Source organism: Podarcis raffonei, chromosome 1, assembly GCF_027172205.1.
Source record: "Podarcis raffonei isolate rPodRaf1 chromosome 1, rPodRaf1.pri, whole genome shotgun sequence".
In the NCBI taxonomy this organism is placed as follows: domain Eukaryota; kingdom Metazoa; phylum Chordata; class Lepidosauria; order Squamata; family Lacertidae; genus Podarcis; species Podarcis raffonei.
The window spans coordinates 68,282,341-68,303,457 of record NC_070602.1 but is presented as its reverse complement, the minus strand read 5'-3'; the positions used below and the strand labels follow the sequence as shown (position 1 = coordinate 68,303,457).

At 41.3% G+C, this 21,117-nt stretch overlaps 1 protein-coding gene across 5 annotated transcripts in view; it reads right to left on the bottom strand.

Annotated features, from left to right (window-relative positions):
- IRAG1 (inositol 1,4,5-triphosphate receptor associated 1) overlaps positions 1-21,117 on the bottom strand; it is an 83,791-nt gene that overhangs the window by 24,729 nt on the left and 37,945 nt on the right. For all 5 annotated transcript variants that reach the window (XM_053391176.1, XM_053391186.1, XM_053391196.1 and 2 more), the window contains exons 15-20: positions 17,863-17,980; positions 14,142-14,295; positions 11,766-11,859; positions 5,497-5,688; positions 2,902-3,002; positions 746-816 (exon numbers count right to left, since the gene is read on the bottom strand). In XM_053391176.1, coding sequence (XP_053247151.1) covers positions 746-816; positions 2,902-3,002; positions 5,497-5,688; positions 11,766-11,859; positions 14,142-14,295; positions 17,863-17,980 — 730 coding nt within the window. The remainder of the gene's footprint in view (positions 1-745; positions 817-2,901; positions 3,003-5,496; positions 5,689-11,765; positions 11,860-14,141; positions 14,296-17,862; positions 17,981-21,117) is intronic.

Sequence of the window (21,117 nt, the reverse complement as noted above, 5' to 3'; positions counted from 1 at the left end):
ACACTGAGCAAAATGCTGAATTTATGGAAACCCTGTGATGTAGCTGAGCTCTAATGAAACTTGGACTTGCTGCAATGGTGGCACAATGGTGCACTATATTCCCTACACATGACAATCTTTGTGTTAAATGGTACAGTATATGCAGCTATTGCAGCTTTGCCAAGAAGTCATGCTAACCACAAAAGTGCATATTGGGTGTGAGCAGCTGACCTAAGGCAGAATTCCACATCTGGCAATTGAATCAGACCTAAGTAGCTTTGCCCTAAACCCCCTGAACCCTTGATAGATAACATGCAGGATTGCATTGATCCATGCGGTGCTCACTAGGATATCAGAAGCCTGAGGATTTTATTTTATTTTATTTTATTTTGCATTTCTCCCCTCTCCCCCTCCACCAAATCTTGTACAGAGTTTGCATATCTTAAATCAAGCGTATAAGCAAGTTTTCATACCATTGCAATGTTGCATATTGAATGATGGTACAGTCATTAAAATCTCTACAGAGCAGATAGGCAACTCCACATTTTCATCAAGAAGAAGAAGAAGAGTTTGGATTTGATATCCCGCCTTTCACTCCCTTTAAGGAGTCTCAAAGCGGCTAACATTCTCCTTTCCCTTCCTCCCCCACAACAAACACTCTGTGAGGTGAGTGGGGCTGAGAGACTTCAAAGAAGTGTGACTGGCCCAAGGTCAGTACTCAAGCAATACTCAAAGTTTTGCCAACATGTGTGTGTGTGTTTCTTACCCACAGATGTCAGTGAGCTAGCTGATGTCCTAGCATTTCTGTGAGAATGCCGCAGATGAGGACTAACAGGTCTGGAGGGGGAAAGAAAAGGCGGCGGGGGGGGGGGAATGAGCTTTATTAAAACTAAAGTAGCATTATATAAATCAGTTTATAAAAGTATTAAAACTAAAAACACACACATTTAAAATAAAAACACCACACATTAAATTCACAAACTAGTTTGGCCTTTAGCAAATGTGAATTTGGAAAGGCACACTTGCCAAGTTAGCATCCTACTCTGCACCTACTCTGCACTGAAACAGCATCCTACTCTGCACTGAAATAGCTCCTTTGGGACTTCCCATAGAGTTATGAGAGAAGTGCTTACTGTATGGGAGCTGGACAAAACCCAGCAAAATAGGATCAATTTTCACATCATGTGTAAACCCCAAGAAATCTTCTCTCATCTTGAATTTGCAATTTTTTCATTAAATTCACCTCAGCTTTATTTTGTGTGAACAAAAATGATGTTGCCATAATTGTTCCAGAAAATTCAGCTACATTTAATTAGTAAGAATAACTTCTGTTGTGTTAAATGTTTCCCATGCCATGCTAAGAACAAGATGGGAGCCAGATACTGCAGCCATGGACTGACTGTTGACATCTCCATTCCAAGCTGAGATTTTGTGACTAGCGTCTAGCTGATACATTTATATGAGCTGAGCTACCTCTGTCAGTAGGTCAGAATGGTTGGGAGTGGGGAAGGTGTGCCAGCCTACAATGAATGTTCAGGAATTAACCCAGTGGCTACATTGCTATAATAAAAATAGTGTTTGAAGTATACTTCTCAAAGTTGTCAAACATATGTCCTCCCATTACTCATTTAGGATCATTCTATGTAACTCAAATGTACAAGATAAGACAAACTAGAACGATAATTGGGCACATTCCAACCCCCCCCCCCAAAAAAAGAGTTCTGGTTTGTTGTTTCTCTTTTAATTAGCAGTTCACTGAAATTTTCCATCATCTTTAAACAGCAGTAAGTCCTAATACACCTAACTCCCCCCCCCAACTTGAAATCAAGTGTTAGAAAATTATTTTATTTATTGTCAGCAATTTGGTCTCTGACAATTCATTGGCAGTCGTTTTCTGTCTTCATCTAGGTAAGTAAGCAAAACTATGCAAGCAAGCAAACAAAACGAGGAAAAAAGAGAAAGAGGAACACAACAGGGAAGGGGAAGAAAAGGAAAGTGGTAGCTGTATTGTAACTGGGCAAGCAGCCAGGTAAGACAGCTGTTCCTTTGGGGCAATGTAGTCGTCAAAAGGTTTCAGTGCTGAAATATTTATTTCAAAGATTGCGTAAGTTTCAATCCTCTAACCAAAGATTGCAGGATTTAGCCCACATGCATGAGAACACCCATGTATTCCTGCTTTAAATCAATAAATAATAATAATAATAATAATAATAATAATAATAATAATAATATATTGTTTATACCCCGCCCAATCTGGCTAGGTTTCCCCAGCCACTCTGAGCGACTCCCAACAGAATATTAAAAACACGATAAAACATCAAATGTTAAAAATCTCCCTAAACAGGGCTGCCTTTAGATGTCTTCTAAAAGTTAAATTGTGTTATTCTTGAAATCCCTCTATATTTACTTTGCTCAATGCACCTCACCCTACAAAGTAGCTCCACATGAAGTGGATAAGTCGGCATGCTCTGGTGGTGTGTTTTTTAAAAAAAAAAGCTTTGCTTGTTACATGTATCCTGAGCAACAGTTCTGTTTCCAATTATTCAAATCTAGACTTCATTACAAAAGAGATTTACACAAATGTCCACATGAGATTGGACCCAACAGTATAATTTTCTAGAGGAATGAACTTTCAGATCTATCCTTACAAGCTGTGTATATGTTAGAATGCTACAAAGTTATAGAGGCAAGAGGCAAACAAACAAACCAAGCATATAGAAAGGCCAAATCAGTTTATAGCAAATGATGCAGAGAAGGCATTCCTGATGTATAGAGCTCAGCATGTAGCGCCATAAAGATCATTGGCCATGCTTTCCGGCACTGATGGGAGTTGGAGTCTAACAACATATGAGGATTGTGCAGGTTCCTCATTTACCAATGGCAGAGTAGAAAACAATTTGTGTGTGCTTATTTATGTATTACCTGAAAGCTAGATTTTTTTCTCTTTCTGTATCTGGTGTGACTATGTTTTCTGGAAGAACGATAGAAGGCGTGTTGCATGTTGCTGCTTCAACAGGGGACTCCTGAATAGTTTGTGACAAAAAAAATATTTTGAAAATTTAACTTGGAATATAGAAATATACCACAGGATAATTGTAATGGAATAAACATGACTTTTACCATGAAATTCTAGGCCTAATTTATTCACAGGCTCTGCATAATTCAAGTCCTATGCTCTAATGCAGACCCTACCTAACTGCAGGAGCAACTAATACACAATTCTTGATAAATTAGCGTTTGTGAACAACTTTATAAAGAACCCAGATGTTTCAAATCCATTTTAAAACAATTGAGGACTAGCTGCCATATTGGACAAGTGAGATTAATAATACCAATAATACTACTACTAATATGAAGTATTAATAGGCCTGTGTGTGTGTGTGTGTGTATAAAATGCCTTCCCAGGTTAACAAAATTTTTCTTTAAATTTCTCATGAACAGCTCAGTGCATTTGGCCACCTGGAAGCAAGTCCTACAGTCTACACAGCAATTAGTTAACTCCACTTTTTTTTTACCATGGCTTTCTTTGCTTTGCCTCCTGTGCAAGGGGTGTGTGTGTGTGTTGTTTGAAAAATCTTTATTTAATTTTGTTGTTGTTGAGGTATTATGGCATGCACATGTTTCATGAGAGCTTTTCCCATGTACATCCAGCGATTTCTCCCCAATATCAAGGTGTGGCCAAGCATTTTAGCTCATATTTGTTCTTCACCCTCTAGAGTCACAAACAGCCATGGCATCCTCTGCCTACTCCTGTAGCAGGGTCAATCTGAATGTTTACCTTTTTATAATACTACCTAGGACATATAATGGCTTTTTCTAGGTAGTAATACATAATGCTGTGGGAAACAGGAAACCCTTAGATGTTGCTAACTAAACGAACTTTCAAATCAGCAGCAGCCAGCAGCTGAAAAAGAGACTACTGTTCAGGCTCTCACAGCATTAGTTTCTTATAGTGAACAATTACCGTTGTCCTGTACCTGACAACACTTTAAAGACACACAACTGCATGCAAGATGGAGCAAAATCAATATCTCTTTGACCTATACTGTATGCCTTCCATTAGACTGATCACTAGAACTCACACACGTGGGCTGTTTATCTTAAATCAGGAAACTAGCCCTCAGCACAAATGTGTAATGGTGTCAGAATGCATGACAAATAACTGCACAGTTCACTGCTGACAACATTTTCCTAGGATGTTGAAAGGAAAAGCAGCGGATGTTTTTATCCAAAGAGTAGAATACTGTGTCCTAGGTTTAAAAGACAATGATAAAAGTAAAACTGAACGTGCCAGATATACATTGGCTTTAAAGTTTTCAACACATCTCAAGAGAACATGATGATCTGTTTTGTGTTGTTATTTTTTTTTAAAAAGGGCAGTTGATAACATAAATCCTAAAGAAGCAGGCTTGAAAATCATTACACTTGTTGATTCAGTACTGCATATTAGCAGAAGGTCCCTCTTTTACACATTTTATGCATGTCATCCAAATGATGTGCAAAACATCAAAAATATTTTTGAGGGGAGATTAGAAGGTCAGGAAGTTCTCTGTGATATCATCAACTGTGTTGACATAGTTGTCTCTGTGTGTGCAATGTGGAGTGTCACATGCTGTTAATATTACCAGAAAGCATGGGTTGATCTTACTGCTAATGCTAAATCTTTTTCTTAAAATAAAAATAAAAAAGCACAAAAAAGCAAACATTCAGTCCAACTTTGGTAGCAACTACTACCATTTCTGTTTCACCCCAGCTGGGATGCCATTCATACATTGTCTTAAGCAGCACTAATTGTTCAGGGACTACTTCCAGGGCTGGCCATATAATATGGATAAATATGGGGGGGGACACAGCAGTCAAAGCTATTCCAATGTATTTTATAATAGGATTAGTTTTAGAGCCAACATTGGCTAAAAAGTCATGCAGAACAAATTGCAGAGCATCCTAAACTATAACGTCATAACAGCCCATTCTGCTAGGAAGCTGGCAGCAGCCCTGAGTACAAACTAGAAAAAGTGAAATACATAATCATGGTCCAGCCCCACAAATAAGAATATTCAGACAAGAACAATAGTCTTAAGAACCAGAATAAAGATCAATGAGTGGTGATGTAACACCATATGACACTACATCAATTCCCATTTTTCATCAGTGATAAATTACATTGCAATGTTAGGATAAATATGCTAAACAGTGTGGGAGGTGGTCATAATCATGTCATAAATATCGCAAGAACTGCTGCCAACATCTCGTTCTTCCTTCTGTACCATCTAGTAGAACTTACCTTGGGTTCTGACAATGTTCCATTCTTTTCCCCTACTTGCTATTAAAATTCAGGTAGTGATGAGAAAGCATAGAATATTGTGATGTCACAGAGGAGGAAAACAAGACTAAATTACATGCCAAAGCATATTTTCATCAAACAAGGCACAAATTATAGTAAAAAAATAATAATTGATAGCTAATGTAAAGCAGTCATAAGTCACTGAGGATAGCATATTTATAAATGTTGCTTACTTTGATTGGAGAAGGCAAAACGGGGTTCTGTGTCTCTGTTGGCTGTCCCTCATCTTCAGGTAAGGTTGGCATAATGAGAGGTGAAAGACGCGCTGGATTGCAGTGTTGACTAAAGAGGCTATGCACTGATGGGAATGTCTGTTTCGAGTTAACCTCTGAAGATAAGCACTGTGGGGCCTTGTGATCCCAAGGCTATAGCAGATGCCAAAAATACAAATTAAACCCATTTAAAGTCCAGGCTGAGATCACTTTATAACAACAAGCAGCAATAAAGTTTAAAGTAACAACTTATGCTTTTCCTTGTGTTTTATTAACTTGGGGTTTTGAAAGGTCTAATGTAACATAGTAAGGACATTAAGATAAACCTTTTCAACATTCCTTGTATTATTGCATGGAAGGCTTCATTGGCAAGCTTTAAAGTGCTCTCATTTCCAATTAAGATAGACCTCCTTGTCAGTCCTTCATAAAACTCTAGGCAAAGTCAAGGAATGATTGTGTTGAAATCATAGTACTAAAAATGAAATTTTTTTTGTAAATAACATACATTTGACATGGATATTGCTCAGTGCACAAAAATGTTTTTCACACATGCATTTCAGTGATGAGATTATTGTGGACTTGTCATTTTTCTGACACACTTTCAATCTTTTTGACTGGCTTGGAAAGAAGTGGTTCCTACTGTCTGGAACAGAAACCAAAATTTGCATAGCACTGATTGGCTGACTTTTGTGCCAATCACTAATACCATCACCAACCATAGAAGGCCATTGTGAAGGCATAGCAATCTGGCCAAGCCCTTTGCCTTGGTAGGTAGTACACATTACATGATCTATGTCCACTCCCTTCAACTTCTACTAGTTGGATTTGGACTGTTGCTCAAAGTTCATACCCATTAATTCAGAGTTCGAGAAACTGTGGGCCTCCAAAAGTTGCTGGAGTACAACATTATCCCCAGCCATTGGCAAGGCAGGTAGGAGTTGGGGTCCAACAGCATCTGCAAGGCCACAGGCTTCCCAACTTTGCTTTAAACTATGCTCCAGTCTTTTAATCTGGCATTTAAAGGAATTAGAATCCAAAAGGAATATTGGTTTATTTGCAGACAATATTGTGATTTATCTGGAGAATTACACAGAGTTTTACAGCAGTACAGGGAGAGTGCAGGTTTCAAAATAAACATAGAGAAAAACCAATTGCTTATATGGCCAAACAGTGAAAACAGGAAGTCAAAGATCACAAGTAAGGTTGGGGATGGAAAGTGTTGGTTTTGTAAAGCCATAAAGGGATATATATTTTTTGTTATGGGGGTGCACTAATGCAAAGCAGTTTTGGAACTGCGTGGTTGAAATTATAAGGGAAAGTTGGCAAGCTGAGTTACTGTTAGAACAACTAATCTGCTAATTAAATTCTGTAAAAAGTCAGCCTCTAATTTCATATAAGATCCAGATTTTACAGGTTTTGACCACTGCAAAGCTGCTCTATGTCAAAGCAAATAAAGCAGGATACCATCATAAAAATATGAGAGCAACTGAGCTTGATTAAAATTTTCAACAATGTTAAAAATGGAATTAATTATCAGGAAGAATTAAACAAATGGAGTCAGTTAACAGCTTTGGTAAAAAGAGAATTTGATATTTTAGGTGTTGGCAAGAACTTTGTTGTTGTTTAGAGAAAGCTCCTAGGACCTGCTTCAGACAGTGACTTTCTTTGGAAAGACAAAATGCCCTTTTCTGATTCAAACGAAGGACTGATTGCAAATACTGCAGTTAATGTTGAGCCACCCTGGTGAATAATGTCCTAGAAGTACCTCTTCCCATATGATCAACTACCTAAAAAGACCCTAAACATATCAGGACCAGGATACCACAAGGGTGACTTTTTCCCATCCAAAATCCTTCTCCTTGGTTTATTAGATTGATGGGAGTCTCTGGCTTTTAAAATGCTCTTCTCTTGGAATAATCTATTTCAGTATTGTATTACTCTTTAAAGCATTTAATTTTGTTATAAACCACTTTGGTTTTTGGTGCACTGGAAAGCGGAATATAAACACTTTAAACAAGCAAAACAAAATGCTGAAAGCCATGAGCTCTGTTCAGTAGTTTGTGGATCCATCATGGGTGATTTGTTTGTTTGTTTGTTTGTTTGTCTTGATCCTTTCTATCTCTGTTCCCCTCTCTAGAAACCAAAATGAAACTAATTTTTGAGAAACATGCAGTGTTTTGTGGTTTCTATGGTAGAATTAAGAACTTCCTGACAGAGAGCCTGGGATACCATCTCAGTGTCACAGAGCCTGGGATTTCATCTTTTTCCCACTGAAATCAACCCAGAAGTCGTACCTAGAAAACAACCACATGACTTTAAACAGTTCTAAGTGCATCTTTGTTCTGTTGCATCCCTCCCTAAACAAATCTTTTTAAAAAGCAGTAATTCTGGGCACTATAGCTATGTCTATGTGCTATTCTAAATAGAAAAACCAAATGTTGACAGTTTTTATTTTTTTAAGCCAGGCACAGGCAAACTTGGCCCTTCAGATGTTTTGAGACTACAACTCCCATCATCCCTAGCAAACAGGATCAGTGGTCAGGGATGATGGGAACTGTAGTCTCAAAAAACATCTGGAGGGCTGAGTTTGCCTATGCCTGTTTTAAGCCCTATTACTTCCAGTACACACTCTGCATTCCTTGTCCTAGGAAATATTTAGAGAGACAATATTCCACGCAAATATTTATTCTTCTCAATTACGTTTTAAAAGTAGGTTTTAGAAATGGAATCACAGAATCACAAAAGACGCCTTTTAGGCAGCCTGGTCCCACACCGTGCTTAATGCAGGATCTGCAGCGCCTGATGAAACTACAGCATCCCTGGCACAGATGGATGTCCAGGTGCTTAAATGCCTGAAGCAGTAAAGGAGAGCCCACCCACCTTCCTAGGCAGTCTGTTCCACTGTGGAAGAGATCTTAACATTAGGAATATTTTCCTAATATTTAGCTTGGCCTTCTCCAGTTTGATGTACTCTAGGAGTTTTGGACTACAACCTCTCATTACCACTAACCATCCAGCATGGGCAATGGTCAGGGATAGCGGTAGTTGTAGTCCAAAACCAGGAGCACCAGATTGGGAAAGGCTGATTTAGGTGAAACTCAATTCCCTCCCATTTCCATCTTGTTCGTGCTTTTGGATTTCACGTAGTAGATGATGGGAAGAGATTTCTCTCTCCCTGAGACCCTGAAGGAATGTTTATTTATTTACCTGTTTATTTATCAAACTCTATAAACCACTTACAGTAGTACCTTGGGTTAAGTACTTAATTCGTTCCGGAGATCCGTTCTTAACCTGAAACTGTTCTTAACCTGAAGCACCACTTTAGCTAATGGGGCCTCCCGCTGCCGCCGCTGCACGATTTCTGTTCTCATCCTGAAGCAAAGTTCTTAACCTGAGGTACTATTTCTGGGTTAGCAGAGTCTGTAACTTCTACATGTACTGAAATGTGATGTCCTAGGTGCTAGCCAATCAGTTCTGGGCAAGCTCACAGAACTAGTTTTCCAGAGAAAAACTGTTTATTTCTCACAAACCGCATTTCTGAGAGTATACTGTTTTTTTCGGTAAGCATCTAATTCCAAAGCTTTATTGGAAGTTCTGCTTAGAATTTGCCTATTTGTGCAAGTCTTACAAAAGCCAATGAATGGATTAGAAGTTTGAGAAACTTGCCCTCAGTTCAACTTTATCCTTTATCTTTTGTAATTCTAAATTCATTTCAGTGTGCCCTTTTAACTTTTTAATTTGTTCTACATGAAGTGTGTTTTTATAATAAGATTCTTCTACTTAAAGGGCAGGCTTTTTATGGAAGTATGTCCCTGTCAATGATGATAAGAGTTTCCCAGGAATAAAACTTTATAACTATATAGGTCTCCTAGGAATCAATTTTTTTCCCCTTTCCCAATCATTTCCTGAAAACTTCCCCTACCCCCAAAGATTATTAAACTGTACAGATGGCATGAATGCTATAATGTTAGGAGAAATGGTGTTCAAACAAAACAGCATTATAGTTATTACCACGTCTGAGGTCTTCAGCATGAAAATTAAACTGGAGTCTTTCCTCCCTTTGCAGAACCTGTTTTCCCATCTGCTCCCTCTTTTCCCTAAACATTTTTAAAAAATAATTCATTCCATTTAGGAAGACATAAAACAAAACACAAACTGGGGACCCAATAACCCTATACAATATAAACTGAAATGTAAACTGAAAATTTGACATTCATTTTGCTAGTTTTGACCCAGTTCTCCAATCTGTTAAGGTCATATTGAACCTGAATTTTGTCTTTAGCTACCTGTCCCAGTTTGGTGTTAACTGAAAATTCCTTCATCCAAGTCTTTTATAAAGACGTTGAACAACAACAGGCCCAGGACAGAATCCTGTGACACCTTACATATCACTTTTTTTCAAGACAACAAGGAACCATTAGTGAGCATTCAGTCAACCAGCTACAAATCCACCCAACAGTTACCTCATCCAGCACACATTTTACCAGTCTCTCTGCAAGAATATCATGGGGGACTTTGTCAAAAGCCTTACTGAGATCAAGATACACTATGTCCACAACATTCCCTAATCCACCAAGCTTGTAACTCGATCAAAAAAAAGAAATGAGATTTGTCTGGCACAACTTTTTTTTTTAACAAACCCAAGCAGAGTTTTAATAATCACTTTAGTAATCCTTCTCTAAGTGCTCACAAGCCAAATGTTTAATTATCTGTTCTAGGACCTTTCCTGGTATTGCGTCAAGGTGACTATTCGGTAGTTACCTAGGTCTTCTTTTTCCTCTTTTTGAAGATGGGGACAACATGTGCCCAGCTCCAGTCTGCAGGAACCTCACCTGTTCTCCAAGAATTCTCAAAGATAATAGACAGATGCTCTGAGATTACATCTGCTGTTCCCTTAGTACCATTGGATGCGGCTCATCAAGCCCTGGATATTTGAATTCATTTAGAGTTGCTAGGGGTTCCTGTACTACCTCTTCTCCTATTCTGGGCTGCAGTCCCTCCCTGCCTCGTTTATTCTGTTATCACCAGTTTGGCCACTGCTTTCCTCTTGGGTGAAGACAGAAAAAAGTAGGTGTTTGAGCAGCAGAGGCAGAGCTAGTACAGGGGGTGCTGCAAGTGGCGCGCGTCCCAGGGGGTGGTGCACCGATGTCAACCCTCCCCCCCAGGGATGACACCTGAGGCGGACTGCCCCCACCTTTCTCCACCGCTGTTGACTAGTTCTGCCATCTGTCTGTCACCCAACAGCATTTCTCCATCTTGTCTACGCAGAGGACCTGCTACTTGCTTGCTCCTTCTCCTATTTCAAATATAGCTGAAGAAGCCTTTTTAAAAAATATTTTTAACCTCTGTTGAAATCCTGAGCTTATTCTGAGCTTTGGCCCACCTGACCTTCTCCCTGTAACTGTTGGCTACTCGTGTATCCTCTTCCTTTGTGATTTCCCCTTTCTTCCATTTCTTGGGCCACATCTGAAGGAATTCCCCTCTCGCTTCTAAAGACCTTACAAAATCACACTGAACAAGCAATTTCCAGCCTCATAACAACATCAAATAGTAATTGTTTTGTATACCCTGTAACACTGTTATTCTAGGTTAATTTGGATGCATAGGAGAAATCTAATTAATCAGATGTTTATCTTATGACTGTCCTGGGAGAGGGGGTTCTGAGGTTCTGAGGAAAACAGAATCTGGTCCATTTCACTCCCCCCACCCCCACCCCAATTTGGTACTGTGCACAGTTGTAATTGACACTAGAGTGAAGAAGAAAACCCAGGGGGAGTTAACTGGGCATACAATCCAAGGAGTGACACATTCTCCCTTTTGTGAAGCAGATTTTAACATTAAGCATTTCATAAACTGTAGAACATTAGTTCAGCATGCGTATGTTGTACATTAATCAGAAAAGAAAACCCCCAGGCCACTACATTCTGCTATTCTAATATTATGCAATACAATATAAATAGGTTTTGTTTAGCTCTTGCATGTTTCATAATATCTTTGCTTAAAATAGAAAGACAGAGGATTAATCCTCACCCCAAGGCTCAGACCTCATCACGGGATACAAGGAAGTTTGTGTATCACCGAGCAATTTTAGAGAATACAATATCCAGGAAGTGATGTTCTAGGAGTTCTATTCCATAAAAGGAAAAAGTATTTAGAAATGGTTGGCCTTCTTCTTGCAGCTCATTAGACCACAGTAGGGAAAGTCGAACACAAATAATCAGTAAACTTACCCTCTGAGTCACAGCTGAATACCTTGGCAAAGACTGAGACTGAAGGTGCTTCACTCCATCTTCAGTGCTGGCCTGACTGTTGACCTCAACTGCTCTGCTCAACCACAGCAAGCGTAAAAAGGGAAGCACAAACACAAGAAGCTTAAAAATCATTTCCCGAGTATCCTGGCACTTCCATGTTTTCCTTGGGCATGGCACAGGGTTCTCACTACTTCCTCCAGCGACACAGATTTAAAGATAGCTTTAAACCAGAGACAGGAAACCTGTGGTGCTCCATATGTTGTTGGACTACGACTCTCATCCCTGTGCTGCCAAGGGCAGAGCCAGCTGCATTATATGGGGTGAGAGCGGACCCGAGTCAAGACTGCCGCACTCAGGTCTGCTCCCAAGCCCCGCTCCCAGGTCACCACAGATTGGTGCAAATGTAAAGTGGGTGTGGTGGGAACTCATGATGCTCCACAGCTGGCCTGGGGGAGAAGCCAATGGTTGCTGCCATGATGGCATTGCTCGGGGGGGGGGGTGTGGAGCTGGCGCAATGAGTCACAACCGCTGCCCACCCTGAACTGGATAAGCAGCCACTCTCATCACTCACACCCATGCCATACATTTAAAGCACACTGCTTCCCCCTAAGCATCCATCCCAGCACCCTTGACAAACTACAGTTCCTAGGATTTGGGAGGGGGGAGGAGCCATATGCTTTGAATGTGTGGTATGGATGTGACCAGTCTTCCCTAACCATTAGCCATGCTGGCTGGGAGTGATGGGAATTGGAGTCACATCTCTTAGACCCCTTGCAGTGGGAATGGATTCACCACCTGGACAAAATAATAATATGGGGGCCCATCCCACACTGGGGAAACGCGATGACCAAAAAAAGCACCCTCTATGTGGAAAGAAATCTGTGCCACGTGCAATAAGCAGGTAAGAATTGGGTATGTGTTTCACAAAAGCTTGAGAATTCATAACTGAACAATGGTTCAACACAGGGAAGATTTGGCTCTCCAGATATTGCGGAACTACACCTCCCATCAGCCCAAGCAAGCATGGCCATTGGCCAGAGATTATGATCATAGAATCACAGTATCATAGAATTGTAGAGCAGTGGTTATTTATTAAATTTCTATACCTCCCTGTCAGGAGCTCATCCTACACTCAAGTAGGACCCTGGCAGAGACACATGCCCAACTGGCATGTTCTCTTCCTCCTGGTTGATCGTTCGGGAGCTTCAAAAGCTTTCTTCAGCCCGAACATCAGAGCGACCGATGCCAACAGACATCGGCACACTTAGGGATCCGCAGAGTCTTCGCAGATTGTGTAACAGACATCAGCAACTCAGCATTTTGGCTAATCTACTTTATTTACATATAAACACACACGGAGCACTGCAACGTGGCTCCCTCTTTCTCTAGCATCAGACAGCAAAGAGAAAAAGAACAAAGGACAATAGTCCTACTTCACGGAACACAGTAACACAAATATCCTGTCTCTATCACTTCCCACTCTGTGGAGTCAAAACACACACCGTCATGTGATAGACGAAAATCCCATGACTGCAATCATGGAGCAGGAATTCTAACAGGGCGGTTTACAATATAAAAACACAAAAATGCACAACATAGTAACAAACGAAACAATAACCCTCCCCACAAACCCACCCCATAAAGTGCTTAATTAGCCAAAGACATGGGAGAAGAGGTATCTTTTTGCCTGGCGCCTAAAGATATGGGGAGAGCGTTCCAGGAGCAGAGGGCTACTCAAAGATGCTGGGAGTTGTAGTTCAGTAAAAATCTGGAGGGTCAAAGGTCCCCCCTCCCACACCTGATATAACATGTCCTCTTTTCAAGAGAAACCACAGGTGCAAACCGATTTCCCATCACAAAAAGAAAGGCTTCGCTAAATTTTTATTGTGGCCGTGGTATTCAAGCATAGTTATTTTTGTATGACGGTCAACAACATATGGCTGCATTATTAGTTACCATAGGAACCTATTGTGGATGGCATTCAATATTCCAAGATCAAGAAGACACACAGGAAGATGCGACATCTCTTTATTTGCCATGCTAGCAAACAGTTTGCTTCTCAGCAGTAGAGATCTTTTTTGTTTGCTTTTTAGTACTCTAGGGGTTTACTACAGCCTTATTAACTGTCCCTTTCAGACTTTTCTTTTAAAATATTGCCTAATGGGAATTGCTAGAGAACACCCGAAAACAAAAGTTTAATAACTCACTTAAACAAAACATCTTCCTATTAAGGCATTCAGGTACATCATTTTAGCAATAACATCTTCTGATAAAGTGCTTGCTGAAAAAGATCTTGAACTTTACAAGTCATTTTAATAAGACAATGCTCATACAACATAAATAGGTTCTCTTTACCTTTTATTGTCTTGCCCATGTTCTGTTTTATAGGCATGCCTCTCCTTGTTTAATAGATTTTCTTTGGATCCCCGTCTCTGGCTCAGGAAGAACAGATTAGGCAATGTGCGACAACATCTCTTTCGAGCCGAAAAATGTTCTAAATTCAGTGCATCTGTGATTAACACACAATATTTGAAGATCAGAAACTAGGAGGCAACATTGTGCCATGTAATTTGCAAATGCCTTTTTGGTATAAGGATTAAAGTTGCACTAACCAAAAAATGATGCCATTGCAGTTTATTTTAAAAGTACATGTTAAATCAAATCTGTTGTAATCAGAATTTTTTTTGGGGGGGGGCAATGACTTTGAGTTTATTTGGATAGGAGGAGAAGGGAAATCATTTTCAAGGAAAAACTTAATTCCAAAATGTAGCTCATATTTTTTTTGTTATTATTTGGACATTTAAAGAAGATTTTGCTTGCCCTTCTCACTTGTAAGATATTATAGCTACAGGACAAGCAGGTTTAACAGGAGAAACCAGTAGCCTGCAACGTACATCTGAACACTATTAAAATGTCCTTTATTATGTATCCTACCATCAGATGCAATCTATCCCACTGCTAATAGTTACCTACAGTCAGTACTAAGAACCAGGGAAAATAAGATGCCATCTGCCTGAAGGCCTGCAAAATGGAGACTAATAAGACTGTTTGCAGCCAAACCACCCAAGAATACTCAACTTGAATCCATACTGGTTTGCAGGAAAGAAGGACTAGGCCAGGCATAGGCAAATTCGGCCTGCCAGATGTTTTGGGACTACAATTCCCATCATCCCTGACCACTGATCCTGCTAGCTAGGGATCATGGGAGTTGTAGTCCCAAAACATCTGGAGGGCCAAGTTTGCTTATGCCTGGACTAGGCTAATGCTGATAAACACCATGTATCACATAATTGATATACTGTATCCCTTAGGTTTAAGCCAAAACAGATTGAAAGTATATATTAAACAAGTGAGGCCCTACAACAAAATGTTGTAGGGTATCCCTGGCCCTGGTGTGTACTTTACCTTAGTCTGTGACTTCAGGGCTGGAGAGAAAACAAAAGTTAGCATCAAAGTAAACAGTCCTTGCTCTAACGTGGGCCTTACTTCATGGGGGTTTGTTTTAAATTTTATTTTTAATTAGTTTTTGAACATTTGAAAAGTGCAATCAATCTGCATGTAAGTCGATGGAACATGAGCTGCAGCTCCACCTCTGACATTTGGCATTGTTGCATGCCACCCAAATCACTGTGGTGTGACATTCCAAGAATTCCAGGTGCTTCCCTAGGGTTCGGTTTCCTTGGAATGTGGTACAGCAGAGCCTGTGGTGTCCATAGTATGGTCCATTAGTATAGGAAAGGTGAGGAAGGGGGCCCACCCATTTGCCTTCTGGCACAGAGCAAATACTAATGACCCATACCTATGGCCATTATGGCTAATTCAACAACGACTGCTCCCCACATCAAATGGGGGCACCTTTTGTGTGGTCGCACGCAGCCCCCTGGATCCCAGTGCGGCTCCCGGTAGTACGGGCTGGCTTCGCCTTCCCCAGGCTGGATACCTGGAGATCTCCGCCTGCCTCAGCCAATCGCCCAATCCCGCCTGGGGAGGCGTTGCCAGGGGATCAGCCAGGTAGGGGGAGGGACCGCCCTGCCCACACAACAGAAGGTGAATCTTACCTGCGAAGCGTCAGTTGGCTCCAGAGCTTCTACAGAGAGGACAACAATGGGATCTTCCATTAGATACCAACCTGTCCCCCCCCCAACTCACAACAGTTTTAACAGTGGAGGACACTGCAGGGTTGATGTGGGCTACTCTTTCCTTCATACATGGTACACACCTACAACCTGAGAAAGGTCCAACAATTTATGCCTTCAGGGTACCCAAGTCTACCGGTACTTCTCCTGCATGTTCTGGTGGTTTGGACTACATAAGCATGAGCACAGGAAGACCTGAATCAGTATTACAGATGAATACAAATTATTAATTCTACCAAATGCAGTCTAGGATGAATATACTATCCTCATTCATCAGTGGTACTTTTGCTATCAAGGTACAATGCCTCAAAGCAGTATCTTAAAACTCCAAGCAAAAATAATCTTTTTACTTTTGTAAGAATAAGCAAGAAGTCAAGTTCCTAAAATACACTGGACTGAGTTTAGAAGCCATAGAGACTTTTCCAACACAACTTTTATACGCAGGTCTCAGGAGACTATTTATTGTAAGTTTCCATGGTATTTATGGCAGCATTCACATCCACTTTAAATACTTTTAAAATTGGCACCAGTGTGTTATTTCATCTAAACTAGTGGACTCCATGTTAATAGAAAATACTTGTTACTTGCCGAATTCTATTTTGTTTAATTGAAGGAGTTTAATTTCACAGTAAAGCCACTGAAGTACTGTGAAATGCATTTCATCAGTTTTCAAAGTTTAAGTGATCAGAACCTTAACAGAACTAGTTGTACAGTACTACTATCTGAAACAAAACTCCAAGAGGAAACTGACCAGAATACTGGGTTTCCCCCCATTTCTACAGTGCCTGCTAAAGTTAAGTATCTAAGGACTGGTTCATAGGACCACATTTACTGCTATAACTAACAATCTAAAAGTTTTATTAGTTTAAAATAGATAACACAGGTAGAGCCTTTTATTATCATGCAAATGCAGTTTTCCAATACACTGCCAAATGTGTTTAGATGACTTCAGAACTACCAACTAATCTGGTTCTGTGAACTGTTGCATAGTGCCACGCCACAGTTCTGTTTACAGCATTTGCAGATAGTGCTGTTCTTAAGCTGAGTACCTGATTTGTCTGAACCTACAAGGGAGCAGACCCTTACCACTATTTCAAGACATAGCCATGGCTTGAAGAATCATGGATTCCTGGCCTCAGTGCTTCCATCCTGGGGGGAAAGGGTGCCAGTCACTTGGAAGTATAGCCTGGGAGCCAAGCTCTGGCTCAGACAAAGCTCATAGCTTAAGCAAAAAGTAAGCCTAGGCTCCTGCTGTGTAATGCTAGTTAAAATGCAGGGCAGAGGTAGTCAATGTGGTGCCCTTAAGATGTCATTGAACTCCTGCTCCAATCATTCCTGACCAGTGCCCATGCTGGCTGGAGCAAATGTAAGTTGGAGCCAGTGTTCGAAACTCCCAGTGTTCTAGGTGCATTTTGCGACAGGGAATTTCATTAGCACGGGCAGTTTCTGAGCTCTGGGCGCAGTACCTTTTTCTGCCTCCCTACTTCCAGATACTCTCTGAAGACTGAAGAAAAGACCCTCTTAAGAATATTAGGGGGGTAGGCAGGGGAAGGACTAGACCATGTGAAAAATGAGCATAATACTTTAGCTGCAGTTCATTCATTTTCAGCTTTGTATTCTTGTTATTAAAAAGCGCACCTAGACATTCCATTGTTGTGCCCATAGGCTCAGGTTGTATATATGTGTAAACAAACCATATATCATAAAGACACCACAGTCCCTACTGAGTTTCCAAAAGGAAACATGAACTCTGGGTAAAGCACACCTGGAATCCCTGGAATCTTGCACCATTTGGGAGATTGGGGTGGCATGCAACAAAACATAAGAACTGTCAAGTTACTCAAGGCTGAGCTGAGCTGAGTTGAAGGTGGGGGAACCATGATCACTTGATTCTTTGCTCAATGCATATACAGTAAGTTTAGAAATTAAGTTGTTCATACCTATAAGTGATGTCGGAAGCCTGGAAACATCATTTTCAAGGAGGTATGTAGCTTTCAAGCTCAAGAAGGGAAAATAAATTGGCAACACAAGTGTTGACTTAGAGCAAGCAGCAGCCTCCTGTTTAATATTTAAAAAAGAGCAAAGCTCTGTGAGAGAGAAACTTAAGTTTTACCCAACTACCAACTTATGGGAGGCAGATCCTCCTATCCGTCTTAAAATACTTTCCCCTGGTTCCTTCCAACTAGAAACAATTCTCTAAACCTTTTAAATGCCATTTATCGAAATCAGCATTCACTATGGAATAAGCATTAACATTAGACACAAGACAACCATCAATTTCAGAAGGGTAGCCAAGTTAGGTTGTTACATCAGAGAGTCTGATGGCACTTTAAAGTCAGATTCATCATTGGATGAGTTTGAAGTCAAGGAAACACCAGTAGATACACATATACAGGGTGGTGGGGAGAGAAAGCAGTAGGCCAAAAGGCTATTGAATGCAAGCAGACACAGTCTGTGACATTTCTAGGCTGTGTACACATTACTGGTCTGGTTTAAAACACAGGCCATTTTCTCAATTTGGATAGATGTGCACTAAAGTAAAGAGAAAACATACTTTCATTGTTATGGTCTTTGTGATATAGTCTTGGTAGCTATGCTGGTCCATCTGAACAAGAATTGAAATAAGTGGGACAGTAAGTGTAGGCAGGGCTGTCTTAAGCATATCCAGCGCCGTGGTGCAAAGATCCCTCCGGCGTCCCCCATTTCCCAGAGTTGTTGACCTTTTCCCAAGCCCCTGCAGGGATCGCCCTCCTCCCACAGAGGTTTGGGAAGGAAGCTGCACACCCACTGTCATATTCCTAACGGGGAGGAGCCTCTCCCACAACAAAGTGACGGGGCCCTTTCCTTTCATTTAAAGCACACCCAACGCATTTGAACCGCATGCCTTCAAAGAATCCTGAAAAGTGGTGAGAATTGTAGTTCGGGGATTGTAGTTCCCAGGATTCTTGGGTTTGGGGTATTGAGCCATGTGCTTTCAATGGGGGGGGGGAGGTCCTGATCAGCTGCCATGTGCCTGGATCCGGATGAGAGCATCCTGAGACACAAACCCCCCTGGGGAAAAGGGAGCCCAGGCCTTCAAGCTGGGTCATGATCCAGCACCCAGCACCGCTTCCTCCTCCTGCCGTGTGACTCACCTTGTGCCACAGGCCACATCGAGCACCGTGTTGCAGCGCTGGGCGCGCAGCAGCAACACCAGCCATTTCTTGTACTCAGCGTGTCACCGATGTAGAGCTGCCAGACCCACGCTGCACAGCCGTCAGCGTACTGGTCTGGCAGCCCTTCGGCTGCCATGTCCAGCGAGTGGGTCCGGTAGATGCTGTCCACCATGGCGAGCGTACAGAGGCTCCTGCGGGCACCGATGGATGGACAGACGGGAGAGTGCGTGCAGCCACAAGCGCGCGCCTAGCTGCTGTTGCCGCTGCCAGCCATATAGTTGGCAGGGCAGGCACAGCTCCCATCCTAAGCCTCTGAAAGGATCGCTCTCCTCCCGTGGAGGCTTGGGAGGCAAGCTGCATGCCCGCCAGCCATATGGTTGATGGGGCACAGCTGGCGGGTGTGCAGGGAAAGGGGAGGCCGCCGGCAAAGCTGCGCAGCTCCCCCACTCACTGGGGCGCCCCTGGGAGGCCAGCACCCTGGTGCAACACGCCACTAAGCCCAATAGGAAAGACGGCTCTGAGTGTAGGTGGGTACTGTCTCACATGCTCTACAAAAAAAAAAAAAAATCAAATCAATACACTGAACTTAATTCCCACTTTGTGGGTAGAAAAGGACAACAGATGTCTGTGAGTCAAGGCCAGAAGAATAACCTCATAGTGTTTCAACCAGGTAGACACTTGAAAAAATTAAATGGCACAGATTTGCATCTGCCGAGACTCAAGAGATCACATGAATGCCATTTTACAATAAAGCAAACAATACCAAATTAAGCAATGACAATGGCTGATGAACTTGAAAACTAAATTATAATGCATGGCATTTTGCATATTTGGTCTCCTTGTTCCTCATTCTTGGCTGCATTTTATGTCTTCCACTAACCATAGAGCATACAGAGTCATTATTTTTCACAAGCAAAAGGAACACTTTGCCAAATGCATTTACATAAAAGCACAGCACGCAAAAACTTGAAAGATAATTCAAGACAGCCAGCCATACGGGAGTATGTCATTTGGCCAGCTGCCCATGGGTTTGGACACCAGAGAATACCACTGGGATTACAATGAAAATGTTAAATAGTTATCCCACATTGCTTATTTATTTTTAGTGGCATCAGCTCTAGTTCAACCAAGAGTTCTTTGACCAAAAGCCTGTTTACATAAAGTGCAGGCTGCTTGCATGACAAATTGCTTGGTTTGCCTTGTACCACTAGCCTTGGTAGAAAGACTCCAAGGAAATGTTAAGTGTTCTGGTTGTGGAACTTCCTGGTGTTCTTCATGCCCACATACAGTACTTGCTTGCTCTACGTCTAATGAATGAAGCAACTCCCCAACTCAAGTCTTTATTAGAGCAATATACTTTTGGATAAATATGACACTTCTGTTTAAAGAACATGAAAGAGTAAATTGTCACGCAGCAAAGTTACATGGAAATCTGTTTTAGTTAATTTCTATGTAATGTCTCAGCTTCCAATGATTAGCTAATTCCAGTGTCAAAGAAAGACACTTGCTCCCCCACTTAGGCTAGCGAGAAGGGAACCCTAGGAAGAGATCTGCCAAATGTCAGTCTTGAGGTCTTTAGCCAGCCCTGAACATGTCTCTATCCTGCATCTTGGAATTCCCTAAGCGCCAAATACCTTTTTAAAAGGAAGTCAAGATCCTTCTCAAAAACTGCAACCAGATTTGAGTTTGTGATGGAGGAAGAGCTTAGGCCTCGACATGAAATGTCTGATCAGTGGTTTCAATTGGTGTTTTCTAACTTAATAAACGTGAGTGATTTAACTTTTTTTTAATTAAAAACAAACAAACCACCTCACGCATCTTTTTTCTGTAAATAGGTATTTTTTATGAAAGGGGGTGTAGGGAAGGCAGATTCAGAGATAAAGAGATGCCCGTGTGCTGACTCCAGTTCTTCATTAGGATGCGCAGAGATGCGAGTAAGTGTGCGAGTGGCAATGACTTGTGAGTAAACATGATGCCTAAGATTTTGCTGTGTGCACTTTGGAGCTGCGTGCTCATATATGTCAGGGTGAGGGGAGAGGT